Here is a 27,983-nt window from a genome sequence, read left to right as displayed (position 1 = left end):
TATCTCAGAGGAGCTTTCCCACTGAGAAGCAATTTAAAGGATAATTTCCTCAATTTCACTACTATCTTCCTACTTAAGACTAAAGAGCGACAAGTCTGGGCTCCTAATCAACGCAGCTTATGGAAAACGAATAGCTTAAAAACAAAAAGTGGGAGAGTACCAGATGAGCAAATTTTCCGCCAAAACCATCTTCTCTCCGTTCCGGAAGCGAGTTTCTCCCAAGTGCCTCCTGTGGCATCACCCCTGTCAACGGAAGAGAGAGCCACGGTGGCAGCTTCGCGACGCGCCTCAGAGCCCGAGACCGGAAATGGTCTCGAAATGGCTTCATCTTCAAAGACGGGTCTACACCGTACTGTGCCCGAGTACACAGCACGAGAACCACATCGGAGCGCAGAGCAGGTCCCAGCCCGGGCGCGCCTCAAGGCCGGCTCGCCACACCGGGACACCCGCTCACGCTCTGCGTCCCAACCGACAGCCAAGTCACAAGGGAATCTAGCGTGGATCTCGATCAGCCGTTCCGCCTGGAACTTCCAGAACCCTTAGCAGACAGTAAGCGATACAACTCGTTTCAAGCGCAAATGACTTAAGGCTCTTCTGCCAATCACCTCCTGAACACCAAACCCAGTCCAGGCCTCTGGGGATGGCGTCGCGGCAGAGACCCACCTGGGTCCTGGCTTCCGGCCTCCTGGGGCAGGTGCTCACTTTCCTGCAGAGACGGTGCACCCGCTGGCAGTCCAGGTCCTGGGTACAGAGCTGCAGGCTCGGGCACAGAGGGCTCTGGAAAGCCAAGCGCAGACCCCGGGGGTCCGCAGCCAGGCCCCAGCTCCGCAGGGCCGGGGGGTGGCGGCACCGGGAACAACGGCACCCTGGCGGGGAGGGCCGGCTGGCTGTCGGGGAGCGTCGGTGGAGCTGCAGAGAGCGAACAGCAGCCTGAGGTCACTGGCGCTAACTCCAGTCACTTGGAGAAGCGAACTGGCGGTCGCCGAACAGTTTAGCACGCGCCATTCTGCGTGGCCACGTTTCTTTCGTTATGCGCTAAGAGAACCAGGCGCCCAAACAGAAAGCGCGGGGGATGCGAGGGCCTCTGCGGTTGGGGGAAGAACAGCACGCGGGCTTTTTGAGGACAAAAGGGAGGACGTCGTTAAAGATGACGGGCAAGGGCTCTAAGCCACAGCGAGACCCAACACAACCTGGAGAGCGGCTGCGTGCACGGAGTCCTCCTGGCCTCAGCCGCCGGGGGACAGAGGGGCGTCCGCCCACTCAGCCGATGTTTACAGCCGGGAGCACGGACAGCCTCGCGGAGGGAGAGGAGAAGGCTGATGCGGCGCTGAGACACGTCCCCTCCGCTCTCCCAGAGAGGCAGGGCGAGAATGTTCCGCGTGCGGCACGGGGCTCACCTGAAGGCAGCAGCCGCACGCCCTGACCGAAGCGCTCGGCGCTGGGCACAGGCAGTGCCAGCAGCGGGTTGCCCGGCTGGGCGGGTCCTGGGCCGTCGTGCTGCCCGGCCTCGGGGCTGGGCGTGCTGGGGCAGCGCTGGGAGAGGGCCCCGTCCAGGCTCCACGGCGCGGCGCCCTCCTACAGGAGAGACACCGCAGGCATTTCCCACAGCCCCGCGCTGCGGCGCCAACCCCGGGGGACCCGCTCCCCGCGTCTGTGCTTCGGGAGCACCCCCCGCCCCCGTCCCGGGAATCCGTGCGCCTCTGAAGTCCTACCGTTTACACCGAACACCCACACTCAATGTGAAAACGGGGACACGGACCGCGCCTGTCAGCCCGTCTCTGACACCGCGTCTCCCGAGACCGAAAGCAAACCTCACACCTTGACCTGCTTCTCGACGCGCCGCAGCCGGACCAACCAGGTGGGCTCCACGAAGGACTCCTCCTCCGGCTTCTCTCTCAGCTGAGGGTCGAAGAGCCGCAACTGCGAGGCGATCTAGACGCACACGGGGTGGGGGGAAGAGCCCGTCACCACCGGGGAGGACAGGCCCACCCGGATGACCCAGAGACAAAAGCATCTTCGTCACCCAACCGGGCGGCTGCATCGCCCGGGAAGGTTTTCCGAGGCGCGCCGTGACCTGCCCCGGAGCGGCCGGCGAGGCCGAGACAGCAGCAAGGGGGCCCGGGAGCCTCGAATCCGCCCTAGCAGACCCGTCAGCCTGTGTGCGCGGGGGCCAGCAGTCCGCACGCCCCCTGGAGCGCGTCTGCTGCCCCTCCCATCGGATCCCACGGACCTGGCTTCACCGATCAAAACACTGAATGGACCCAGAAATGCACACACCCTGACGGGCGGTAGGGGGAGAGGGACGGTGAGGGAGGTGGGGACAGATGAAACAAGGTGGCCTTGGGTTCACTGCTGAGGCTGGCGGAAGAAGGATCCGTTATTCTGTTTTCGTAAACGTCTAAAACTTCTCATAATGAAACACTTTCCCAAGTTATCGCGCGAGTGCATTCTCCTGAACGAAACTCCCGGGGAGAGGGGAGCGCCGGCGCAGCGGGCGGCTTGTGCTGGGCGTCCCCACGCGCAACCCCGTCTCCTTTGAGCCTCGCCTGCTCCTGGAGGCCGGTCACGCGGTCCCTGTTTTACAGAGCAAGAAACTGAGGCCGGCCCTGGAGCAGCCGGGACCCAAAGCCAGGCTGCTGGACTCTGGTAGCTCACGCTGTGAACCGCTAGATTCAAGGGCCCCACGGTGAGTCTCCCGGGGAAACTTCCTTAGAAGCTACCGCTCCGTTTCTGCGCTGGGGTGAGAGAGCTGACGAGTTCTTACGCTAACGCAAAAACACCGGATGCCTGTCCAAGAACACGAGAATTGCTAAAGCCGTTCACGAAGGAAGTCCCAACGGTCCTAGCTCGGTTCCCGAGTCCCGTCAGCCAGGTGACACCGGGAGGACGCTCAGGGGACGTCACCTGAGCCAGCTGGCTGATGAGCACCGGAGAGTGCGCGTGGGGCTGCGTCAGGATGGTCTTGGCGATCACCTCGCAGTAGTGGAAGGCTTGCGTGGCCAGCCCCATCTCCGCCAGGCGGCAGGAGTAGATGAACTTGAACACCTAGAGCAGGTGAACGAGCAGAGCGGTCTGAGGCACCGCCCCTCGCCCCCGCCAGACCCCACCCCAGGCTGGAGCTACTCTCACGCTTCGCCTCGCGCACCTCACACACGCCCCCGGCGGCTGCCCAAAGCACCAACCCTGTTCCCGGAGGGACCTCACCTTTCGCTTATTTATTTTTTTAAGATTTCACTTTTTTTTTTTTTTAATTTTTTTTTTTTTTTCAACGTTTTTTATTTATTTTTGGGACAGAGAGAGACAGAGCATGAACGGGGGAGGGGCAGAGAGAGAGGGAGACACAGAATCGGAAACAGGCTCCAGGCTCCGAGCCATCAGCCCAGAGCCTGACGCGGGGCTCGAACCCACGGACCGCGAGATCGTGACCTGGCTGAAGTCGGACGCTTAACCGACTGCGCCACCCAGGCGCCCCATAAGATTTCACTTTTTAAGTTACCCTTACATCCAACGTGGGGCTCCAGCTCCCGACCCCGAGATCGAGAAGCCAGCCAGGTGCCCCCCAAGGTATCTCAGATGAGAGTCGACAACTGAGCTTCTTGGCAACTCTTTCTCTTCAACACGCTTACTAGGCTGGTCGGGACAGCCGTCCCCACTCGCTCTGCCCCACAGACATTTACGCCCACACGGTCCCCGGTCAGATAATACCCTCCCCACGACGCTAAGAGCTGCCGACAGACAAAGTACTGGGGACCAAACGCTCAACAAACATTTTAAAGGCAAACAAAATCCTCAACTCAACAGGGCTTTCTTCTCAAGCATTACGGACGCTTGAGTGTCTCGAGATCTCCAAAAACACTTTATCGCTTTCTGCGCAAGGACTCAAACCCGCGATGGTCGGAGACTTGTCAGCACGGAGCGCCCGCCCACCCCCGCTGACCTGGAAGTTGGGGAAGGAGCAGGTCTGTGCCCCGAGGGACTGGGCATACTCATAGGCCTCCGTCCTCTGAATGGCTTCATTGGTCGCAAACTGGAAAAACGGCAAACTGTCGAGGAAACAGGGAACCTTAGTCCTTGAGCAGGTCACCCAGAAGCCCGTCACACCACAGGACAAAGCCGGCAGCCGCTGCCGGGCCGCCCGCCGTCTCTGGGTGGGCTGAAGGAGGGTGCTTTCCTTCTGCAGGAAAACAGAGACCGCTGTGTTCCTCACCTGTGATTCGATCCAATTAAAACCAGTTTTGCGGTTTTCTTCGTGTAGACCCCTAACCCGACCTGGGCCATGAGGTAGCAGAAGTGCGCAGCATCTAAGAGACCTTTCGAAGCTGAGGAGACACAAAGCAGGCCGCGGCCAGTGACGCCGAGTTCTCCCAGGAATCAAAACACGTGGACGGAAAATACCACAGAGACGACGCGAACGGCCCTCAGTACCCCGGCAGCGGCTTCCACACACGGACGTCCTGCGCTCCCCCACCTCCGGGCCCGCGCCCGCACCTGACCTACCTAGCGTGTCGCCCATGGTGGTCATCGCCCTGGACTCCACATCCACACTGCTGCTCAGGTTGGACAAGATCATGGCAAGATGCGGCCTCCAATCTCCCCACTTCTCGTCTCCGCAACACTGAGGTCAGAAAAACGCAAACCCAGATAAACCCTCCTCCTCAGAAGACAGCGTCACCTTCATCTCTCACGGGTGAGCTCAAAGAGCACAGCGAGGGAGCGAGACCAACAGGGGGTCGCAGACCTCGCGGCCCGCGATGCAATCTGTCAGAGGAGCGAGCCCGGACAGACAGCCGGACCGTGGAGATGCCCGCGAGCCCCTGAACACTGACCGTGGACGCCGCGGGCATCCGGCCCGACATCAGCTGGTACACTGTCTGCAGAGGGTCGTTGATTGGAAGACTGTTGGCGAACCTGCGCAAATACAAAGAGACGAAGACCCGAGTTGGCCCTGTGTCGAGGACAAAAAGACAAAAACAAGTCTGGTCTCGTCTTGGCCATCTAATGGCCGTCTGGCACTTAACCCGGGCGAAGTGCACAGGTCCCAGTGTTTCGATCAAGCAGCTGAAAACACGAGGCCCCAGGATCTCGTGGTGGTTTCGCAGAAAGTACGAGAACTACACGGTCAATAAAAACTCCTAAAACTCCCTTCGCGGTACAACCCACGGACGAAGGCCAAGCAAGCCCGGGCCAGCGGCACCTGCTTTCTGGGACGAAAACTACAGGCCACTGTGCTTCCAAGGGCTGGCCGGGCAGCACGACCGGGCCAGTTGGAAGTGCCCAGAGACAGTCTACAGGGCAAGATGTTCTACCTGGTCATGACCCGGGCGTGTGTCCGGCTGTCCATCTTGCTTGCCAGCAACAGAGCATGTCCCCACAAGGCGTTTTTCATCGCGGATTCTAAAGCATCCTGCAAAGTGTTTTCGGGGTTACCTGAGTTATCAGAACAATCTCCCCGACACAAGCAAGCGGGCGCGGCGGCCCGCGTGTCGTCAGGCACTGCTGGGGGCGGGCAGAGCAGAGGGCACACCGAGGAACGCGCGACTCGAAGGTCTGCCCACACAGCTCCGGTTCAGAAACGAAGTCCACTTTTCACATGTGCCCCAGCCGCAAAGTCCCTGTGGCAGCAGGCTGGCGAATACACATCTCGCTTTGTCATCTACTAGCAGCATGAAGAACACACACGCCGATCAGAAACCAGGGCAACCGAGACGGGGTACCGCCACCCCCAAACCATCGCTTCCCCCGTGGGACACACCACAGGGATCGCATCCCCGTTCCAGAACGCGGCACGAGGCCTCCACGAACGTCATCTCGACGCGCACAGAGCCTTTCCTAAGGCAGACTTTCCCTACCCAAAGTCACCCGGGGCACGACTCAGAGGACACCTTCGGGAGACACACACGTTGCGGTACAGGTAAACGGGAGGCAAACCGGACAGACTTTACAATTTCAACCGGTCGGAAGAGGTCCACGTGAAGACCGTTTAGTTATCGCACACGAGCTTTCGGAGCGCATCACGACGTCGGAGTGCCACGAACCGCCGGCCTGGGAGACCCCCGCCACCAGGGCGCCCCCGGGGCCCTCCCCGCAGTCTGCCTGGTCCCGGCGAGCCTCCAACGGCTCTGCACATTGTGATCGGCTCCCCACCGGCCCCCGGCTCCCGCCTCACCGGGGAGGATGGTGCAATTTCTGTCTCGTGCTCGGCTTGGCCCCGAGACCCGCACACGACAGGGGCGCAGCCTGAGCACGGGAAATTCATCTATCTGCCCAATGACCGAAAAGCGCACTCGCAGGCCTCCGACCCCACAACCCTCGGAAGAAAATACCCACTGACGCGAGAGGACACACCAACACCACACGGGACGGCGTCTCCGGCGCACCCAAGAGCGGGACCGCACCCCTCGGCTGTGCTCTGTGCCCCGGGAAACCCCCCCCCCCGCCCACTCACCTTCTTGCGTCCGTAGAGCAGCAGCTCTCGGAACCTCTCGGTTTCCTTCTCGAGAGTGCTGGTGGTGGCCGCGTGGCTGTCGGTGAGGAACGAGAGCTGGGCCTCCCCGGACTCCTCCTCCTCCACTTGTCCCACCGCCTCATTAGTAAAATCGATCAGGTTGGCCTCGTTGGGTGACTTCCCAGGCAGCCATGCCGTTCGGTGGTCTCGTAACAGAAGTTCCGCGATGTCTGTTCCCACCACGGTCTGCGAGGGCCACGGGGGCAAGAAGAACGGAAGGCTTTACCACAAACAGAATTCACTGCCGGGGTGACAGGACACTCCCGCTCGTCATCAGGTGAGGCCCCGAGCAGGACTCCTCAGACGTGCACGCTCTACTCCCAGGGGCACAGAGCACCGCCCGTGACACGGCCAGGAGCAGGACGGGCAGACCACAGACTGCCTGATAGGCCGACAAAAAGGTGGACCCACACCTCCCTTTGCCCCAAACCACACGGCCCTGAATTCCACTTCCCCAAATCACTGCTAGGAAGCTCTTCCTGCGTGAGCCCCTGGATGGTGACCCTGCTTCGCCGAGCACAGCCCGGAATAGAAATCCCGCCCAACTCCTCGGGGTGCGGGGGGACCGAGGCAGGGGCCAACGAGAAACTTACCCCGTTCTGCCTGCACAAGAGAACAATGAAATTCCAAAGGAGACTGGCAGACTCCTTGTCAATTAAATTTTCATTCTGCAAACATTTCGTAGCTTTGTTCTGTGCAAAATTAATAACATCCACTTTATGGGTGTCACCTCTGAAAAAAGAACACACGCTCGATGAACAGCAACACCTTGCACCCGCGAGGCCGAGCACAGCAGCCGCCTCCGGACAGACATCGCGGGGCGCTCCGACGGGGACGTACTTGCCGAGCGGTCCCGGGAACGAGCGCATCTCCTCCTGGTCCGGCGTGTGCTGCAGCAAGGTCTGGTGGAACCGGGGCGGGGCGGGGCGGGGGTGGAGAGAGACAGCGGCTCAGGGGCAGCGTCTGCCGGCCGCACAGGCGCACCAAGCGGTCGACGCCACCTGGGGGGTGGCTGCCCCTCCGTCACAGGGCGCGGGCACATTTGGTTTACAACGGCGACTTTCAAGCTCTCCTTGAAGGAGTGGGAACCACGCCTCCCCTCAAACTCTGAAGTGGGGCCCTAACGTGCACAGAAGAGGCCTGCCAGGGCCGCAGAAGAGGGCGCCCCCCCCACCAGCCTCCTGCACCCCAGCGCCTCTCCCTGTAACCCACATTCACCAGTAAGAGGCCTCCCTGCTGAACCAGAAATGCCAATGAAGACAGAAAGTGAATATGCCATAAAACCAAGTCTGACGTGACCCCCAACGCAGACGCTTGACATGCTGATCTCTGAGAGGAAACTGACACGACCCAACGCAACAGAAACATCTGCGGATCGAAGACGTGTGCAGAGAAACGCTTTGCAAGGTCACTTCTTCAAGGACAGTCCTGCGAGGTGCAATTTCTACTCACGGAATTACCTCCATGCTGTGGATCTCGACCAGCGCGGGCTGTCCTTCTGAAGGCAGATTTGGAATCACTTTAATGAGCTGACCCCCAGGACCAAACCTGGCACAGACGTGAGGCACTGAGAATTTCTCAGGAGAAGTTGGTCTTGATGGAGCTACGTTTAAATAAAGTGAAAAAGAAACAGCTTGTCACCCTGTGGTGCTTCTGAACTAGACCAACAGCACAGAATTTCACGACGCCCACGTGGCTGGAGTCACAGGTCAGACCGGTCGTGGCGACCCGGCTTCCAACTGGAAGGTACTTTGGTCAGACGTCCTCCCAGAAAGGAGAACTTAGGTGTGTGTCAGAAAAGCGTTTCGGCCGTTAGACACGACGGCTACTCTCTTCTGAAAAGAGAACTCCTTTGAAACAGCCGCGTGCGTGGAGCGAGTGTCACTCGCGAGGAGCGTCGGGCTTCCAGCTGCTCGGACGCCCCCAGAGCCTCCACACCCCCAGCTCTCCTTCACAGGCTGGCCCCTGACGGTGAGCGGCGCAGGGGTCGACAAGGGGGCCGAGGACAGAGATTTTCACGGGAGCATCGCCCTGTAGGGTCCGACACCCACGTCTGCACTTCTCCAGGGGACAGCATTTGATCCAGTGTCTCAGAGAGGAGTCGAGACTGTGGCACAGGTGACAAGTCCACGCAGTTTTTCAAGGGGAGTCAGGAGTTTCCCACACCCAAGCAGCCAGCACCGGGGAGCACAGGGCGGCCGCGCCTGAGAACCTGGCGGGGAGCCTGTACTCAGAGCCACACCGGCGTGGGCACCATGGACAGGCCGGGCTGCTCTCAGGTCTGAGTCCGAGGGATGTCACCAGCCCCCGTGACAAGCTCTGTGACTCACGGCAGTCCTCACCCTGCAGAGACAACCAGGCCAGGCACCGCCAGTTCCCATCAGAGCTGAAATTCACTCCCTCTGTCGCCCCGGGCTCGTGAGGCCGCCCCGGCAGAGTGACCGGACGTCCCTCCACGGCCAGGAGCGCCTGGGCCCCGACCACACACACACCTTGTTCCGTCGCGGGCCAGCCGGCTTCGGCAGGGTAACCGTACTCCGGGAAGCCCTGGACGCTGCCAAAATTGTTGCCGTAGGCATAATCTCCAGGCAAGGAGTCTGGGGGAGGCGGGGCCTCGTAGGAAGCAGCAGTCATGCCGTGATTTCTGTAAACCTGACTCTGAGGAAACAGAGCAGACGGGACCGATCAGCTCCTGGGAGCTCGGGAGACTCAGACACGCGGTCGAATACGGGAAGGGGGGGGCCCACCTGGCGCGAGCGGGAGCTGAGGCTGCTGCGCAGACTCTGTGCGGAGCGCTCGCTGTGCACGCTGCGTCTGTCCGCCTCCTCCCCGTAAGGGTCCCTGTGGGGCTCAGGGTCGTCGTCAAAACTGCCAGTGAAGCGAGGGTCGTACCTCCAGGGGTCATCATACCTCTCGGGCCTGGAGAGAACGGGAGCAGAGGCGAGGAGAGGGAAGCGTGGGGAGGGGGCTCCAGGACAACGGCCCTCTGCTACACGGCAGTGAGGTCCCGCCGTGTCGTCACCACCCTGTTGCTGGGTGCCGGCTCACCAGCCGGGGTCTTGACCCTCAGACGACCAGTGGGAGCCTACCCTTGGGCGGAGTGGCCACATCCCAAGCCCAAATCCAGACCCCGCCTTCGCCTTCAGATTTGGAGACACAGGCCACAAGCGCACCTGCGTGCGGCCATGCCTTTCCCGGACCAGGAAGAGGAGGGGCCGTCTCCTGGCGCCGCCCCCAGGCCAGTTCTCAACGCCCCCCACCCAACAACGCAAGCGGGAACTGCCAGGAGGGCCTGTTCATCTTTGTCCTTCAGACAGGGACCCCAATGTCAGCGGCTCCTCAGGGTCCCAAGCACAAGCGTCGCTTTCCGATACATACGCCAGACGTGAGGGCAGAGTCGAGCAACCCTCCTCATCGACGCGTGTCGTACCAACCTGTCCCCGTAAGTGTAGTTTTCTTTCCGGTACAGATCGTGTTCCGCATCATACCAATACCTCCGGTCACAGGCGCGGGGGTCCCTGAATCTGGAGCCATAGTGGTATCGGTCCCAGCGGCCTGCATCTGTGAGCGGGGCATTAACAGTTTATTACAACAGGCAAAGCAAGACACGCCTCCCGCCCTGGCTAGAGAAACCACACCAGCCCAGACTGAAGGATGCCTTGAGGATCTCAGAGGAACCGATCTTTCCTCCCCCAAATCAGCATGACCTAGGAGAGTGTTAGCTGTTAGGCCGAGGACCCGGGCATGTCTTGCCTGTACCGACAACATGTAACACTCACCGGGTTTCTCTCAACACGGGTGATTTAAAAAAATAAAAACCTAAAAAAACCTTGTTCGTAGTTACTATCTTTTGGTACTTAATTCTACGACCATACGTTTTCCTTACGTGGCTTCTGACGTAGTTCAGAAAGTTTTTTTTTTTTTAATTTTTTTTAACGTTTATTTATTTTTGAGACAGAGAGAGACAGAGCATGAAGGGGGGAGGGTCAGAGAGAGGGAGACACAGAATCTGAAACAGGCTCCAGGCTCCGAGCGGTCAGCACAGAGCCCGATGCGGGGCTCGAACTCACGGACCGTGAGATCGTGACCTGAGCCGAAGTTGGCCGCTTAACCGACTGAGCCACCCAGGCGCCCCAAAAAGTTTTAAAAAATAATCCAAAACTAAAAGATTAAAGTTTTAAGAAATCATCCAAAACTAGTTCAGAAAGTTTTAAGAAATAATCCAAAACTAAAAGATTACTTAAAGCACCTGGGTGGCTCAGTCGGTTGAGCATCCAACTCTTGATTTCGGCTCAAGTCATGATCTCCTGGTTCATGAGATCGAGCCCCACATGGGGCCCTGCACTGACAATGTGGAGCCTGCTTGGGATATTCTCTCTCTCTCTCTCTGTCTCTCTCCCTCTCTCTCTCCCCCTCTCTCTCTCTCCCCCTCCCTCCCTCCCCCTCCCTCCCTCCCTCTCCCTCTCTCTGCCCCTGCCCACTTGTGCTCTCTCTTCCTCTCTCTCAAAATAAATAAACACGTTTTAAAAAATACATTAACATTATAACCTAGATGTACCATTTTTGGCAGCTACGAGCAAAATTTATATGTAAAATGACACAAACGCACATGGGGAAGAGGCCTGGAGGAAGCGGGACAACCAAGGGACAGTGGGCCCGGGACCCTCCCCTGCAGCTAAGCACAGGTCACAGCCAGGCAGCAGTGACCAGCACGACCGCCAGGGGGACGTGTCGCTGAGATGAGCACCCCGCCCAATGGCAGAGTGTCAAGATGGGAAGGCAGCTCCGGGCGTATGCAGTGAGGACATCTGATGCCTGCACCGTGGCGGGAGGGCGGCCACAGGAGGCCACCGGTATGCCACACGGGGCCAGTGTGACCCCAGGAGCTGGTTTCCCATTTTATTTCTTTTCATCAACTTAAATAAATACGCAGGGCCGAGGCCATCCTGGAACTACTCACAATCATGTTTTGCTAGAAAATCACAGGAAACTACTAACGTGATAAAGATACGTTACTGCTATAACTGCTATAATTAAGATGTAATTTCTAAACAAATACAGCAGCATAATTATTCCCAAGCGCGGCTTATCTTCCACCACTTTGGCTCTTGGATTAGAAAGCTAAAGAGAGCAATGGAACGGAGGGCCTCGTAAGAAACGGCCAGAGGACACTGCCTCGCACCGGCCGCACTAGTGGTCTGGACGCGGTTGCGCCAGCGGCCGGCCGGCCGCGCTTGTGAACCTACCTGCGTAGTCATACTGGCTGGAGTAGTAGCCTGCGTAGTAATCACTGTGGCTGCTCCATCCGCTTTTGGAGTTGTAGTAACCTTCAGGATAGCCTTGCCTGAAAACACACACGATGTCGTTACAAAACAACTTTCCCACTTCCTCCTCAGGATACGACAAGACGTCAGTCAGCACACGCTACCCCCAGAGCGTCAGGCGTGCGGCAAGACACGTGGCGAAAAAATCGTAATGAGAAAATCAGTGACGACGATGAGGTAAGATTCCCTGCCACGCAGCTACAATTCACCTCCCCAAGTAACGACTTAGGTGCCACAAACTAAGGGAACTGACCGCCTTCTGCCTGCTCAGTGCCACATCCCACACAGCGACACTCAAACAGGCTCTCAAGTTTCCGGTTATCAACCCCGAGCGGAAGCAGAGAGCACCGAGCTGTCAAAACCAACCTAACGCCGACGTCGGTACCCTCGGCGCAGACCGCGTGCCGTGTGCTCGGGACGGGTGAGGGTCCGTGCCCAGGCGCAGGGCTGCGGCTGCCTCAGCCCCTCGAGTCTGCTCTCGAACCTGACCGCAGGACGCCTGAATTGTGTCTGACGGAGGCTGGCCTCACAGACCCCGCCACGCGTCTCTCGTCGCCAGAAAAGCAGAACTTGGCGAGGTCACGCGTCAGACCTTCTGGGCAGTAAGGTTCTTAGAATGGCCCGTTAGCGGTTTCGTCTCTTGCTAACGAGCCTTAGACGATACTTGATTTTTAAAATGGGACTCTTCCCATGCCCCTTCAGGAACGTCTCGCTCGGCTGAGCCGGGGGGCTTGGCCGGCACAGCTCCCGGGACAGAGACGGCCGGTGAGCCGCACTCGGTCCTCCGGTCCAGCACCCGCTCTCACGGCTCAGCTGTGGGAACGAGGCCCCTTCCGAGGGCCTTGGAGGACAGCCCTCTAGACCCCACCCATCTGCAGAGCGGGGGGGGGGGGGGCCGCTGCACACGCCAGCGGTGGGCTCGGAACAGAGATCTGACACCGCGCAGAGCCACGACCACGCCACCTCCCGGCTGCCCTCGCCAACCGAGCCCGTCCGCCCATCAGCGAAGACACAGTCGCAAAAACGAAGGACGTGTTCCCACCTCAAGCAGTTCCTGCAGGTACGTGATCACACCAGGCGTGAGACTGACGCACACAAGCGCGGACACGCATCCGCAAGCACGGACACGGACACGGACACGGACACACGTCCGCAAGTGCAGACACGGACCCACGTCCTCGAGAACACACACGTGCGGACGTGGGCACACGTCCCCGACCAAAGCAGGGCAGGAAGGCCGGGCTGCTCTCCAGAGCTGTCACATGAGTGGTGACGACATTTAGAGCACAGAAACACGGCCAGACAGGTGACAGAGCCGCTGACGCGTGACCTGGCTTCGCTCCTGGCTGGGGCACTTCTCAACAGCACGGAGCCACCTTTGGCCTCTTGGAATGCACGTTAACTCGCAGGTGGCCAAAAGGACAGGATACTGGAACGGCAAGATGCGCCCTGGCTGCACCCTCCTCCACCCTCCCTGGTCTCCTAGAGGGTTCTAGAGACACCTACCGGATGCTTTCCCTTATTTTCACTTCGAGCCTTACTTCCCAGGTGCTGCACAGGAGCTGAAACCTCGGGAGCTTTCCCCCACAAAGCCCCCAGAAGTCTGGGCTACGTGCAGGCCAGCAATGGACTGAGAGCGGCCGGCCGAACAGGCAGAGGCCCACAGAGACAGAGCCCTGTCTCCAGACAAGCCAACAAAGACAAAGAGCCAGAGATTGGATCCCGCGATTTCGGAAAGCAGTGCACAGGCAAATTCATGGGGGATCAGACTTCCTCTATTAGAGTTCAAGAAGCCGTGTAGCCTTGTAACAAAACCTACACCCGTGACACGTCACTCCTCCACCTGACGACAAGCAGGTGCAGGGGAAGGTGCCGGAAGGCAGGCGGTGCGCCCGCCGCACCGTCCCAGCTCTCCCTATGTGTCTGAGCGGGAGGCCGTGACCTGCTTCCATTCCTGCTCGGCAGGAAGGCGTGATGCCAAGGCTCTTTCAAAATCCCTCATCTGTAATCACAGAGCTGAGACGCGCTCGCTCAGCGGAGGAGGGTAGCGGGATAGACGTGCGTGGGGCCTTCCAGCACGGATGCAATGCTAGGAAAAGGAGGTGGGCAGGGGTCCTGGCCCCAGCCTGCCTGGCCTACGACTCCACACCACTGCGGTCAGTAGCAGGGAACAGCCTTAGGGCCCTGAGCACCCGGTCAGCAAAATGCCTGAGCCGCGTGTGTGCCTCGGTGGTGGCTGGATGATCCCCTGGCCCAGGGAGGACCCTGCAGAGGGTCTGGCCCGACCCAGGGCTGGCTGACAGCACGGCATGGCTGCAAGGGAGGGCTCTGTTCCATTTCAAAGTGCTCCTGTGCTCTGCCCGTGCTGATTAAACATACGCAGAAGAAAACAGGTTTGTCTAATGTTTTCAGATCGGTAAGTTACCACCACAGCCGGCAACACGAACGTCAATCACCTGGCAGGTGGCTGGTCCGAGCAGTGACTTGCCCGGGAGCTGGGCCGCTCGGGCTCGGGGCAGCGGTAGCTCTCAGCGTAGGCGGACACCGCGCTGTCGTAGGACCTGTATCTGGGCTCATACAGGCCATAGACGTCCTGCTGGAAGAAGGGTTTGCGCAACGTTAGACATCGGTGAAGAGCCACCCGTCAAGCAACTGGCACTAGCTCTAAATGGCGCTGGTGACGGCCCTCCAGGAGCACCGGACGTGGGGCTTCCCTCGTGCAGAAGAGAAAACCTACAAATTGAGATCCACAGCCACAGACGGGCAGCAGGATCTTCCTGAAAGGGACTGCCCTGGTCCTGCTCAGGAGATGGCCGCCGTGTCAGCAGGCAGCCGCCGAGGGGCCGTGGAGACTCCAGACGGCTCTGCCGCGGAGGTGCTATGACTCCCTGGGTTCGTGTCCTCGTTTCACACATCATCTCAGGTATGCAAAATACCCAGGGTTCCATTTGAATGGGTCCCGGAGCTACACGCAGCCTCAAAGAGAGGCTCGTCCTCTGTTCTCATGAGGCTTTCAACCCCTCGCAGGCTCATGACTGGCCACGACGGTCTCTAAGGAGCCGCCACGTGGGGGGACCTGAAGCAGCCCTCTGGTCTACGAGCCTGACTCTCCACCATCGCCTGGCCGAAGTGGAGAAATCACGTCCAACGGACTTATTCCTGACACCAGCGGAGACTGTGGCCACAAGGGGGGAGGGCGGAAGGAAGCGGGCTCCCACGGGAGTGGTGCTGGGCTCTGGCTGGAGTTTGCCAGATGTACGTGTGGTTGCTGCACAAAGAACCCAAAGCGGGGACGCTGCTCCCCTCGTGCTCTGCCAGCCCTTCCTGGGCGCGGGATGGATCTGAAATCAGTTTCCCCGTATGGAAACAGGAGTCCTTGGGGCTCCTTCCAGAATCTCAAATTTGCTAATCTCAGTGGTTAGACGCACAGTATTCATGTAATCCCAAAGATGCTCAAAGCCTGCAAAGGAGGCACAAGCCTCCTACTAGTGGGGGCTACTGCCCGACCCACCCCCACCAGCCCTGTACCCCCGAGCCGCCTCTAAGAGGTCCCCAGGATGGCCACCTGCCCACTGTAGGACCGTGCTTTCCAAACTTCTGGTCTACACTCCTTGGGCCTCTGACACTCTGCCGACCTCGCATGACGCGGGGCTGGGACTAGAGATGATGAGAAGCAAATCGTGACCCAACGTGTGCATTTGAACCCCACTGTTTCAAAGTACCAGAGAACTGGACAGAACCAGTTGTGTTTCACAACACTCACACACTTAGGCCACTGTGAACGGCAAGTCTTCTGTGGGGCGCGACACCGCCCCCGCCCCGCTGCTGGGACCGCCATGCGCCCGAGGGACGTTTACGGGATCTCATCCCCCTTGGCCGTTTTGCTTGGATTACGTTCCGAACCTAACTTTTTTCCCTTCGTGTTTCTACTCTCCCGGAGGGATTTACAACACTGCGCTGTCCTGTTCCTCTTTGGGTAGATTTTTCACGTCAAAACCACACCGAAGCTTCGAGAGGATATCCCAGTTTCCCGAGGTGCGCAACTCAGAGCTCTGGTCCCGCAGAGAGCCCACCGGAGGGACAGGAAACAGAGGGCTCCTCAGCCACACACGCTGGGGCACGCGTGCCAAAAATTAACCAGGGACTCTGCACCGCGCAACACACAGGTGTGCAGTGTGAGCCTGCAAGGGTTCCGGGAGCCGGGCACGCTCCCCAAGCAGTGGTGCAGGAACGGGCACTGTGCACGACGGTGCAGACCACAGGGACTACAGGCCGCTTCCGAAGCGAGCAACGAAAGCCTGCCAAGGAGCACAACTCGGGAGAGAGAGACCGCTGGTCCCGGATTCAACCGTCCGCGAGCCTGACCGTACCTGGTAATAGAGGGAGGCCGTGCCAGGATCCGGCGGGTATGGCGAGGGGTACTGCGACTGGTAGCCATCGTACAGGGGTCTGTAATAGTAGTAAGCTGCCAAGTCCGAGGGAGGCGGCTGCAGCCACTGCTGGTCCGACCGCGCGGCTGCCTGGCTGGAGCTGGTGGACACGACGGACGCGCTGGAGGACCGAGGCGGCCGAGGCAGCAGCTGCTGACCCGTGTCAGCTGGAGCGGGACTTGCCGGTGGCGGGACCGAGTCTTGGGACTGCCCCTGCACCGGCGGACTTCCGGGGTTCGAAGGTTCTGAACATGTTGCTTTGGGCCCTTGCTGGGGGGCCGGCGACGGCTCCTGCTGGGCTCTCCCTAGGCCACATGGGTCCCGAGCGTCTTTTGTCACCTGCTGGTAGAAACGGTCTGGGTTCTGTGCCCCTGGCCCAGGTTGTCTAGGCTGACTGGTGACGGTTTGCGGACAAGCTGGGCTGTCAGAACGGGACGGGCCGTACATCCTTAGAGAATTTTCCAAAGTCCTGTTCAGCGTGAAGTCTAGGGCTCCAGAAGTTTCTTCCCGATTACCGGAGGGATCCGCTTTACTACCAGCAGGGACCGAGGTAGCGTTTGCAGGCGGCACCAACATCACGCCTGTGCTTCCAGCAGGGCTACCAGCCAGCTCGGGAAGAACGTTCTCTGCATTATGAACCTTTTGGCCTTCTGGAAGCAAGTTCTTTGGAACCGGATGAGGTGGCGGCTGAACCAGCAAATTAGCAGGTTGAGTACAAACGGTCTCCGAAGTGCCAGGAACTTGTGGAAAGCTACCTTGCGGGAGACTCTTGGGCAGAGGCGAGCGGGTGACAGAGGTGGCTGCGATCCCAGACGCAGGAGCGCTTTCTCCGGAGTCCCCCCCGACAGTCCGGCTGCTTGCTGTCGGTTTATCCCCCACCAAAGCATCTCTCCAGGGCAGACTCTTCTCATTAGGACTCGATAAGGACACAGAAAAATTAATGGGCTGAGCCAAATTATAGCTTTGATCAGGCTGGGCAATCAAGACTGGCTGATTCTGCAAAGACTCAGTGGGCGGTGAGGATAACAGGCTGGCATAGCCCGAGCTCGCCTGCGAGGGAAGGGCCTCCTCTTCTCCCATCTTGGGAGGGTTCTCGAGGTTCTCGGAAGCTCCGACGCCATCCCTGCTCTGCAGAGGGAGGCCGGGGCCTGGCGGCCGGGGCTGCTGACCGGACACTCCCTCGTCAGGAGGCTGAATCACTTCAGAGGGCTGAGGCCTCACGGGCGCGTGCAGTGCCGGGGCAGCCGGGGCCAGGAGCACGCTGCCCCCGAAATCCGGGAGCTCGTTCTGTGCCCACAAGGTCGTCACTGGGCTCTCGCACTTCACAGCTCCCTGGGCCCTGGCCAAGGGCCTCTTCTCAGCTGCCAGAAGCACGGTCTCCGAGGGCGGCCCCCCAGCGTGCCCAAGCCCCTGCTCGGCCTCCACGGGTACGGTAAAGGGCAGAGAACCGGCCCGGAGTGCGAACAGGGTCTCCATGTTGTCCGGGGGCTGCTCCAAGTTGCCGGGGCACGCGTCAGGCGGTGCGGCAGCTGGCCGGTGCGGCTTCTGGTGGGGTCCGGCCCCCCTCACCTCGCCCACCACCTTGGCCCGATCGGCCTCAACTGGTTTCACTCCAACTAAGTGGGACTTCACCGGTTCAAAAGAACTATTCGCGCTTGTCTGGAATATTCCAGTGGGTTTTGGGGGGCTTGGGGTTGAGGGCTGGGACAGGCTGCTGCGGTGATTCTGGCTCACGGTGGTCTCGTTTGTCTCGCCTCCTACGGGAGAAGAATCGATTTGCTTAAAGAAGCTCCCCGAAGACTCATCTTCAGGTTTTCCAACTTCTTGCTGAATGAAAGTGCCCCCCAGGTCTCGAGGCCTGGCCGCACCTGAAAGATTCCCGTGGCTCTTGCTGCTGTAACTGGACGACACGCTGTCGGATCGCACGGGGTGTGGCACTGAATCCGGGGCCTCGAGATTTGGGCCCCCGCCTCCAGCGTGGCCCCCAACACCGAGCCTGGGGCCGTATCTGAGCTGATCGCCGGGGGCGGGAGGGTCCAAACTTAGGGGCTCACTTGGCAAAACTTCCTGATTCTGAATGAACTCTAAGTCCTCCACGTTCTCGTACTGTGGGCTGCTGGCGTGAGCCCCTGCACCTGCTGGGCCGCCCCACACAGTGACGGCAGCGCTTGCCGTGGCCGGTCTATCAGGCTGGGCGCCTGCAGACTGAGAGAAATAAGGCTGCGGGTGGCCTCCCTGCTGCGTGGCCTCGTTGCTGGAACCTCTGGGAAAGGCGTGGTAAACGCCACCCGCTCCCACACGTGCGGGAGCATGACCAAGTCCCGGGCCGGGGGAGGAGCCATCCAAGTCAGACGGACCAGCGAAGCTTGTGTTTTCAGATGAGAGGTTCTCCTCGTTTTCCGTCTCTCCGCCGTGGAAGAACATGGAGAGAGCTCCCGAGTCCACTTCCGGCAGGACCCCGGCTGGTCTCGGCCCCCGGGGGGTAGTGCAAATGGCTTTCTGGGCTGTTTCCCTGAGCGAGGGGATTCACAAGAGCGAGGTCTGGCAACTGCTCTTTATTCACTACTGGATTTGGCCTGAGCTCCTGGCTCGCCCGAGGATTCCCAGCTCTAGAATTTTGCCTGAACGCGTTGTCAGGATCGAAGTTATTTGCTGACTGGTTACCACTCTGCAGGTAGGCCGGCTCATTGCTTCCGTCAGCGGCCAAGGGTCCTGGCAAAGACACCAGTGGGTTGAGCTGCTCGTGGCCGGGACCGTGATATGGGCTGGACGGAGTGGGGAAGAGGAAAACGCCGGAGATGTGGGGCACCGGGCGCTGAACAGGTCCTTCTGGGCGGGGCCAATAATGTTGACCTGAGGGCTGTGGGCCTCCCTGCCCCGGCCCCCACTGCCCTGGCATTTGCTGACGAGGCTGAGGGAAGAGAGGGGACGGCGCCACAGCACTGTCGTGCGGGTTCTGCCGACTCAGGGGTCTCTCGGGCCCAAGCACGTTCGAGTGCGGATGGCCCCCGTGGGGACTGTCGGCACCCGCTCCTGGAATGTGAGGACGTGGCAGAGTCTGAACTTCGGGTTCCGAGCTGGGAGCAAGCTCGGCACTCCTGTGCAACTCTGACTCCGGCGGCGCCGAAGGTGGCAACGCGCTGGCAAACAGACCGGCGTCCGCTGTGGCCTGCAACACAGGTCCTTGCGAGGTATCCCCAGCATTCGCGTGAGGCACAGGCAGACCAGGGTGTTGAAGGAACGCTGGCGGGGCCGGGCCCTGCAGAATGGGCGCGCTGCTTTTGGACGAACCGCCCGACGATGTAGTTTGTAGCGCTTGTCTACTAAAAGCAAACGGATCCGTTACCGGCTGCAACGGGCAAGCTATCGGGGTCACCGATGCGTTACTATTTGCCTGTCTCCTGTAAGATCTGTTGGACCAGAACATGCTCTGAGGAGTCCCGGCCGGAGGTGGCCCGACCACGCCTGATGGGGCTGCCTGAGGCGGCGGCTGCATGACCGATCTGTTGCACGACTAGGAGCTGCTCACAGAAAGCAGGATATAGGTTTTCTTCAACCTGAACTGGAAAAGAAAAAGAAGAAATTAGCCTAAAATCCATGTATTCAAACTCCCAGTTGCAATCAGGAGAACGAAGAAAACAGAGAAAGGCTGGAAACAACTCGAGAGTCTGTGTCCTCGGTCCCGAGACGCGTCGCTCCTACCCCCACGCCCACCCAGAACTGCATCCCGGGTGGGGGGCTGCGGCCGGCCAGGGCAGCTGAGCGCACAGACAAGAACACGGCCGGACACGGAAGCAAACGCTGGCTGTGCCCTGAGCTCACTGACTGACTTCAGACGAGCCACTGCCTTCTCTGGGGTTCAGTTTCACAGCCCAGCTGAGCACCCACACGGCACGCCTGATGCCTCCGTGATGCCCTCACCAAGTGCGCAGCGATGAACGGAGCGCAACCTAACTGCCCGTCTGATTCACTACCCGGTACCCGGACACCTTCCCGTAAATCATCACCGGGTCCTGAAAGGGCCAACCCCTGTATCAAGATGGCACATCATACTTTTCGCGCAGGTTAATGTTACATCTTGAAATGAAAATGGAAGTTTAAGATGCGCGCTTCCGTTTTAACGAAAAAGCGTTGTAAAGTACAGAGCGATACAAGCCGCAGGCAGAATCTGAAATATACAAACATGCCCTTTATGCCACCGTGCAGAATGTCTCATTTCCCGCGCTGTGCCTGGTTGACACCGTGAGCGGAACAAGCCGCCTCGGACCACGAGGGCTATCAAGAAGTGAGTCCGGAACGAAAGCCCCAATTAAACGTGAAGCAGCTTTAAAACTGACCAACTGACTCGACTCAGAAATTTTCAACCAGAGTGCCAACAAACCTTTCACAGAAAACACAATCGTCTTTACAGTGTGTTTTGTTGCCAGAACCAGCGGTGGTTTCCGCTTTTTAAGAAAATACGTTAAATGTAACCTTGAACGGTTAACCGGTACTTTTAAGACACAAACCCAGGTACCGTCTCTTTGCTGTCTTTCTCTATGCACAAGTCCTCCCCCCTAGTGCCACCCTCACAAACAAACAGATGACGTGTAACCGATCACGGAGGAAAGTAAACACCAGAGGGAGAAGTGGCAGGGCTCCAGGGCTTAACCCACACATTTCTGCAGGTGCACGACACTTTTGCTCCCGGCAATCTTTCTCAGAGTCGATAAAAGGGGACATTTGTGAATGTACCTGAAGTAAAGCTACTTACGGTGAAGGCTCCTACCCCTCTCTGGAAACGAGTCCTATGGATCTATTAGCTCACTACCATTACGGCTCGCCCACGTCCGTCCTAGGCCAACAGGGAAGGCCTTTGGACTGACGAGCACTCTGAAACTCACTTAAATTCGACAGACTGTATCAGGCACAGCACCGGAGGCTTCGTTTGGTTCTAAGCTGTCATTTTAGAACAAAGAATGTGTACAGCTCAGCTTTACAAGGACTGATCGTACAACCAGCCCGGCCTCTTCCTCTTATCTGTGGGACAGAGGCGCCCAGCACGTCTTCCGAAACACGACTTCCTCCTTGTAAGGCTCCAGTAGAGGACCTCAACCGCTCTAAGCAGCGGTAAAAGAGAAACACCAAACAGCAGAGGCCCAGAGCATCACACCGCAGAGGCGTGGCTGTGAGGGCAGGGCCGGGAGTCCAACTGAACGGCCCCACGCACACCACTTCTCTTCCTGCGACCCAGACTCTTTGTCTGTGAAGGGAGAGAATCTAAGGTTCCTTCTCAGCTGCATCTTACAAAATCCTACTCACAGCGGGTTCTGGGATGCCCTAACCCTGCTGCTGTTCAATACAGAAATGTCATCCAAACGCGGACAGCGTATATACTTAAACGTTCTCCTTCAAGAAACTTCCCGACTCCTGAACTCAGAACCGTTTCATAGCAAACACTACCCCTTTCCTATAAAACGGGATCTCCCCCACCCCCCACCCCCCACCCACAATTGACAGCTTTTAAACAATAAGGCAGCTGCGTGTGAAACGATCCTGAACACGAACATGACCCTCTGGGTCTTCTCTACTCACCAACAGCAACGCCGCCTATCACTTCTCTGCTGGCCCCAGGCAACTTACTTCCAGCCAGTAAGTCATTCGGTACCGAGTCATCTAACTCTAAGAAGACACCGGCTGTCTTTCTTAAAAACGCATTACTCACAAACCCAGCCCTTCGTCAGACCACCCTGTGTCTACGAGAGATACTGAAGCACAACCGTCTCCGATCTTCGATCCAATTCCTGGCTAAGGAACTGAGATGCTCAGAGCACCTCCGGGGCTGCCGCCGCAAACTGAGGCTGGGCCAACAGGAGCGCCAGGGAGCACCGGAGACTCTACCCTTTGCCCACAATGTCGCTCTCGGAGGCTGTGAGCGTCACGTCGCTGTCAGACTGTGGGGCGCTTGACCTAGAGACACCACAAGCTCCAGCTTTTCCAAGTACAGCCCCAAACACGTTTAGATGTTAACCAACGCGAAGGGGGAGTCTAAACGCTGCTAAAAACGGCAAAGATCCCAAAGGACGCACTGACGTTCAGGGAAGAATCAGTGCAACGCGCACGCTACCCCAAAGAAGGCGGTCAGCACGGCGTTGAGACTCACGGCTGTTTGGGCCGCACGAATCACAGGAACAAGAAAGCACTCTCCTGCCTCTGGCCTCACCTTTGACCTCTGTTAAGATGCCGGCCACCGGAATCCGAAGAAGAGGCACGGGGCGGGGGGCTGGGGGGGACCTGCAGGGACACTGGTTGTGCTGAAACTCGCCCAACTATGGCTCCGGAGCGACCGCGTGTGACTCAGTGTGCTTCCTGCCCTCGCTGCCCTCGCCGCCCTCCCCGGTTGACGTCGTCTGTGTTGAACACACAGCCTTAAGCGGCTCGTGCCCCACCTCCAACCACTCAGAAGCTCTTAGGTGAACCTGCAAACACCGATTTCAAATGGCTGTGACGCGACCAGACGCTCCACACCATACTTTCGCCCCCCGACCGGTACTAACTTCATTACACGTTCCCGTAACCCTTCACGCGACACACGAGGGCCCGACCTCCACTGCAGCGTCTCGGTCCCTTTGCCACGAAATGCAAATCTGTCCCATCACCGGCCCGGCTCGGGGAGAAATCTCCCAGCCGCTGAGGACAAAACAGCTTAAGAACCTTCGAAGCAAAGGACACGCAAAACTGTTACAAGAAATTTCCTACATGTTCGTACTCCTTGAGAAGTTGCAGGTCTGGTCCATCTTCACCATTGCAACACAACCCTCCCTCCGTCGAGGCCACCAGGGCGAAGACAAGTGTCAACACAGCGGGGCCGGACAGGCACTTGCCACAGAGCCGGCCATACCTGCGGGGTCCACGTCAGTCGGCCGAGGCGGCCGACAAAGGTGCAGAAGGCGGCAGGAGGGTCGCTCGCTCGGCCGCCCCTGCCCCGCCCCGGCCCCGCAGGTCCTCCTGCTCGCCCCCCCCGGGGCCCCTGCCCGACCCCTGGCGACACCCGGAGACGCGAAGTCCGCTCAGGGCTGGGCCCGGCCCGGCCACTTCCCTCCGCCCGACCCCGGCCCTCACCGGCGCGCCACAGGGCGGCCGAGGCCCACCCCGGCTCGTGCCCCGCCCCTCCGCGACCCCTGGGCCAACCCCTCAAGAGCCGCCGGCGGAAGCGGCCGGGCTGCGGCGACAAGCGAAGACACGACAGCCGCAGCAGCCATCTTGGCACATCCGGCTCCGGCCGCCGCGCCGCCGACGTGTCCGACCGCTACGTCAGTGCGCGCCACGCCTGCCGACCACGCCCACCGGCCCCGCCCACCGCAGCTGCTCCCGTGACGCGGCGCCCGGCACGTTAGCCCGGCCTCCCTCCGGCGTTTCGTCCTTCGCGGGCCATCTATTCGTCCGCCCCGTTGGCCCGCCCCTCGCCTGCGACCAATCTTTCACCGTTCATCCCTTCGTCCCGCCCCCCCCCCCCCCCCCCGCCCTGCCCCTCGCGTCCCCGTCATTCACCGCCCATCCCTTCGTCCCGCCCCCTCGGCCTCGCACCTCAGCCCCGCCCCCTGCGACCCGCCCTTCGCCCACCTGCTGGGCCGGGTGCGCGGGGCACTGCTCCGAGACGTCACCCTGATTATGCCAGCTCTTTCTCCCAGTCTTTTCTCGTCTTAGGGTGTGAGAAGAGTAAGGGTTCTTCAGTCATACCCAAGTGAAGAACCAGTCCTGAACGACCGAGGCCAGCAGGAGCACCCACCGAGAACGGCTACTCGGCAGCGCCGAGAACCCGAGCGGCGCCCTGGCGCAGGCGCGACCCTCCCATTTGGCCGTTGGACTTCCTCCAAGGCGAGACGGGCGGAAGACGGCTGCGCATGCGCCGGCCTCCGCGGCGGGCTACGCGTGCGCACCTCGCGGCGACTCGCCGGTTGCCTGGTTACGGCCACTCGCGGCTCGGGGTTCCAGTTCTACCCGCGAAGTTCGTTTCCGTCCGCGCCCGGCGCTCGGAAAACTGCCCGTCTGCCCCGCGCGGAGCCCCGGGAGGGTCCGCAGGCGCCCTTCGAGGCCCCCTGCCTGCTCGGCCCCCTGCTTGCTTGGCCCCCGGCTGCAGCCACGCCGCCCCCGCGGCTCGCGCGCCGTCCGCTCCTGCTCCTCTTCCTGCCCCGCCCTGCCCCCATGGAGGCCTGGCTCCCTCGGCGCCCGGTCTGGTCCCCGACACCGCGTGGACGGAGACCAGGACTCCGTTCTGTGTTCCGCAGCCGTTGAGCGGGCGTTTGCGTTGGAGCGCCTCCCCCAGGCAGCGAGTGTCAGGCCGGGCTGCCCTGCTAGCCCCCTGCTCCGCCCGGAGGATGGCACCATCAGAGCCCTCCCACGGTGGATCTTAGGGATGAGGGGGTGCTGCCGTTTGTATCCTCATTTTCCCAGTGAGAATAGAGAGGTTCGGTAGGCGAGGAAGCAGCCACCCAGACCCCGGCCCGCTCACCCGCACACCTGCCTGGCAGGGAGAGGGAAAAGTAGCAGCCTGCCCCCGCTCACCCCAGCTTCTTCCAGAGGGCAGGAAGGGTGGCAGGTGTGCCCACACGCTTGCATCCGCCGGTGGTCGAGCTCCCAGCGGCTGCTGCTGCCAGTGCAGCAGCGGCTGAGGCCTGGCCGGGGTGGGAGGACTCCCTGGTCACCCGTGCGACTCAGAAGCCTGAGAAGAAGGAAGGAGCGCGGTTCAGCTCTTTGTTTGCTGTGACGTTGGCAGGGAGCAGCCACGCTGTCAGGGCCCCAGCGGGTGCGGGGAGAGTTTCAGTCCCTCTGACGTGGCCACTCTGCTAAGCTAACATTTGCCTTGCAGAAATGGAGATCCTAACCTATGTCAACACAGAGAATAGGTGCTGGGGCTCCCTGGATCCACCCCACTGCCCCTGACCCACTTCCTGCAGTCACTTTGTCCCAACAAACCACTCCACAGAGACATGGCACTGTCACCCCCCGCCCCCCCCCCCCCCGCCATGGGCACGCAGAGGCAAAGGCGCTGGGGTCTGTCCCCTCCCCCTCCTGCTAAGCCTCTTGAGTGGAGGCCTTCTGGTTCTTGGCCATGTGGGGGCCCGTGTGGAGGAGAAGGCTCTGGGCCCACCATCGGTCGTGGAGGCTGGGGCTCTGCGTCACAGGCCCTCGGCCTCAAGGCCCAGCCTGCTACCTGATGCTGTGTGCCTTCTGTCAGCTTCCTTGACCTCCCTGACCATCACGTCCTCGGCAACCCGGAGTCCAGGCGGGGGAGCACCTACACAACTTGGGGCCAAAAGGAAATGCTGTTGATGCTTATACCAGAGCAACAGGCACGGACCGCACTGTCCGGGGTATAGGGTGATTCTGGCTGCAGAACGGGCAGGGGCCCGAGCCGGTGGGGGGCGCCCTGCCATGACAGCTGTTGCTGTTTCTGAGGAAGCGTCCCTCCCTTTGCCTGCAGTGTCACTCGTTCACTCCTTTCCTCCTTATCCCCCCGGGCTCCCAGAGGCCGGATACACATGCCACCACCTCCCTGAAGCCCCCCATGGGGGCTGGCGTCAGCTGCTCTTTCCAGAGGGCAAGATTGTTAGTTCCTCATCATGACCGGAGCTGTGGTCACGCGACCCCGAGCACACAGGACACAGGGCTGCAGGCTTGCCAGGACGATGGGCAGAGCCTGTGCCAGAGAACCCGCTGTCCTTTCCATCATTGCAGCACCCTGTCACGCTGCGTTTTCAGGATCACGAGAGTCAGCCTCTCCCAGGAGCCTGCGTTGTCCAGGGAGGACTGGCACCGAGCGCCCAGAGGGGGCTGAGCTGAGCTGAGCTGGGACCTAAGTGCCTATGAGAGGCCAGATGCCAACAAGGTGAAATAGCCCACTGGCAGCTCTTCATCGCGTGTCGAAACGGTGATATTTTGGATATAGTGAGTTAAGTGTACTGTTAAAACTTGTTTAATCTGTTTCCTCTTTAACATAGCTAGTCGGAACTTTAAAATTGCGTCTGTACCTGGCCTATTTCCACCGGACAGCACTGGTCTAGACAGTGAGCACATTGTGAGAGGGGATCAGGGGCTCCCCCCCGCTGCCCATGCGTGCCCACCCTGGAGCTGGAGCTTCCCAGATCGTGGAGCTGACACCCAGCCACTTAGGTGATTGTGGAAGGAGCCCTTGGTGGAGGGTAGCCACAGTGTCCCTATAGACAAAGGCTGGTGGTCCAGGGCCGTAAGCCTCTGCCCCTCCCTCCTCCAGGGCATAAAGTAGCTGTAGTAGGGTGTGGTTTGTAAGTGGACGTTTGTTAAGACGCTCCTGCTCCACACCAGGGGCTCTGCTCAGCCCCCGACTCTAGCCCTCAGTCCTGGGCACCGAGGCTGGGGGCTTGGCAGGGGGCCTGCTGGACTCTGCCTGGAGATAGGAAGGGGCTGCCTCCGTGAGACAGGTCTGGCTGAGTGGTCCAGGCCGAAAGCACGTGCGGGCCTCGGAAGTGGAAAGAGCTGGCAGACAGGACTTCGGAAGAGGCAGCCATGCAGCTGAGGGGGTCTGCGTGGAGAGGAAGGGGACATCAGTTCCTTCAGGAGACAGCGGATCTGGGGGCGGAGATAGCTGGTGTTTGAGCGTGTTTCTGTGGCACCTTGTGCCTGTAAGTCGGCCGGCGGGGTGTGGCCAGGCCTGGTACGAGGAGAGGGCGGCGGCTCCGGGAGGGTGCAGCTGGGGTACAAAGCCAGACCCGTTACATCCTCCCAGACTCCGGGAGGCCTTGCAAGAGAAAATCCACATCCAGGCTGAGCTTGATGAATGTCCCCACCCTCAGCGTCGTCATCAGCACGAGCATGGCACTGTCTCATCCCTCGTCTCCCAAGTGTCTGCAGACGTGCCTGGCACCCAGCAGGCCTCAGAGGTCTTTTGTTCCCTTTATCGCTGAGCCAAGTACTAAACATATAAGGTGACACTATAAGTCACAGGAGGGTCGTAGAAAGCACCAGAAGGGCACGGATTCCACACCAGTCGGGCCGCAGAGATCAGAGCCACGGGACTAAGTGAGCAGTATTCTGTTAGCTGCAGCAGGGCTCTGGAAACACCCGAGAGACCTCTCTCACAAAACTACGCACCTCGTCGGCCGAGCCCCTACCCGCGTGCCCCGCACTGCTAGGAGCTGGGAGTGTGGCCGCGGACCGGCAGGCCAGGCCTCCGCTCTTAGGGGGCACAGACCCTGGACAGCTGCAAACGTGCGCCCGGGGCTGGGGGGCACCGCGAGAGCACCTGGCAAGGCCTGGATCCCACCTGCTGCTGACACGGTAGGGCTAGGGACGGAGGAAAAGAGCACTTGTGGCTGAGGCCAAACAGAAGCTTCTGTAGCGGCAAGGGCAGAAACCTCGAAGTGGGAGATGGGGGGGGGGCTGCCAGCTGCGCATTGCCTGGGGCTCTTCGGGCCCTGCACGGATCTCCGGAAGCGCGGAAGCTCTCAGGGACTTCCCAGCAAGAATGCCATCGTCCACATTAGCTTCCCCTGCCCTGGCTCTGGCAAGGGGCCAACGAGAGTCAGGAGGCCCAGGAGACAGCCTTGGGCCCCTGGGGGAGCAGTGAGGCTGCCGGGCCGGACCGGTGGGGAGAGCTGAACGTCGGGTGACTCCCAAGGGCAGGACCCGGTTCTCTCGCTGCCAGCTGCGTCTGCACCCCTCCCTGCCGCCCTGCACAGCACCAGCTCTCCTCACATCAGACAAAGA

The 27,983-nt window shown here is 60.1% G+C and overlaps 2 protein-coding genes across 2 annotated transcripts in view; one reads left to right on the top strand and one right to left on the bottom strand.

Annotated features, from left to right (window-relative positions):
* SEC16A (SEC16 homolog A, endoplasmic reticulum export factor) overlaps positions 1 to 23,561 on the bottom strand; it is a 32,874-nt gene extending 9,313 nt beyond the window's left edge. The window contains 22 exon segments of the mRNA XM_053908541.1: positions 161 to 243; positions 664 to 909; positions 1,398 to 1,575; positions 1,819 to 1,932; positions 2,905 to 3,045; positions 3,938 to 4,043; positions 4,208 to 4,319; positions 4,498 to 4,615; positions 4,827 to 4,908; positions 5,307 to 5,404; positions 6,446 to 6,691; positions 7,099 to 7,237; positions 7,346 to 7,407; positions 7,966 to 8,108; positions 8,998 to 9,163; positions 9,253 to 9,424; positions 9,940 to 10,066; positions 11,752 to 11,849; positions 14,286 to 14,422; positions 16,200 to 18,708; positions 18,710 to 19,821; positions 23,430 to 23,561. Of these exon segments, the coding sequence (XP_053764516.1) occupies positions 161 to 243; positions 664 to 909; positions 1,398 to 1,575; positions 1,819 to 1,932; positions 2,905 to 3,045; positions 3,938 to 4,043; positions 4,208 to 4,319; positions 4,498 to 4,615; positions 4,827 to 4,908; positions 5,307 to 5,404; positions 6,446 to 6,691; positions 7,099 to 7,237; positions 7,346 to 7,407; positions 7,966 to 8,108; positions 8,998 to 9,163; positions 9,253 to 9,424; positions 9,940 to 10,066; positions 11,752 to 11,849; positions 14,286 to 14,422; positions 16,200 to 18,708; positions 18,710 to 19,755 (6,123 nt within the window). The 5' untranslated portion in view covers positions 19,756 to 19,821; positions 23,430 to 23,561.
* Positions 22,152 to 26,211, top strand: LOC109258771 (translation initiation factor IF-2-like). Its single transcript, XM_053908016.1, has 4 exons — positions 22,152 to 22,239; positions 23,241 to 23,611; positions 24,010 to 24,662; positions 25,477 to 26,211. Exons 1-4 carry the CDS (start codon positions 22,152 to 22,154, stop codon positions 25,616 to 25,618), a joined length of 1,254 nt encoding a protein of 417 aa, XP_053763991.1. The 3' UTR covers positions 25,619 to 26,211.
* The last annotated feature ends 1,772 nt before the right edge of the window (positions 26,212 to 27,983 follow it).

Source organism: Panthera pardus, unplaced genomic scaffold (genome assembly GCF_024362965.1).
Source record: "Panthera pardus isolate Hobbes unplaced genomic scaffold, ASM2436296v1 HiC_scaffold_20, whole genome shotgun sequence".
Lineage (NCBI taxonomy): Eukaryota > Metazoa > Chordata > Mammalia > Carnivora > Felidae > Panthera > Panthera pardus.
The sequence above is the reverse complement of the archived record's forward strand: the minus strand, read 5'-3'. Positions and strand labels throughout refer to the sequence as shown.

Coding starts and splice junctions, on each gene's coding strand:
- LOC109258771 (XM_053908016.1), top strand. CDS start 22,152: ATGTCGCTCTCGGAGGCTGTGAGCGTCACGTCGCTGTCAGACTGTGGG. Junction 22,240..23,240: donor ACAAGCTCCAGCTTTTCCAA/GTACAGCCCCAA, acceptor CCGGCCCCGCAG/GTCCTCCTGCTCGCCCCCCC. Junction 24,663..25,476: donor TGGATCTTAGGGATGAGGGG/GTGCTGCCGTTT, acceptor GCCTTCTGTCAG/CTTCCTTGACCTCCCTGACC.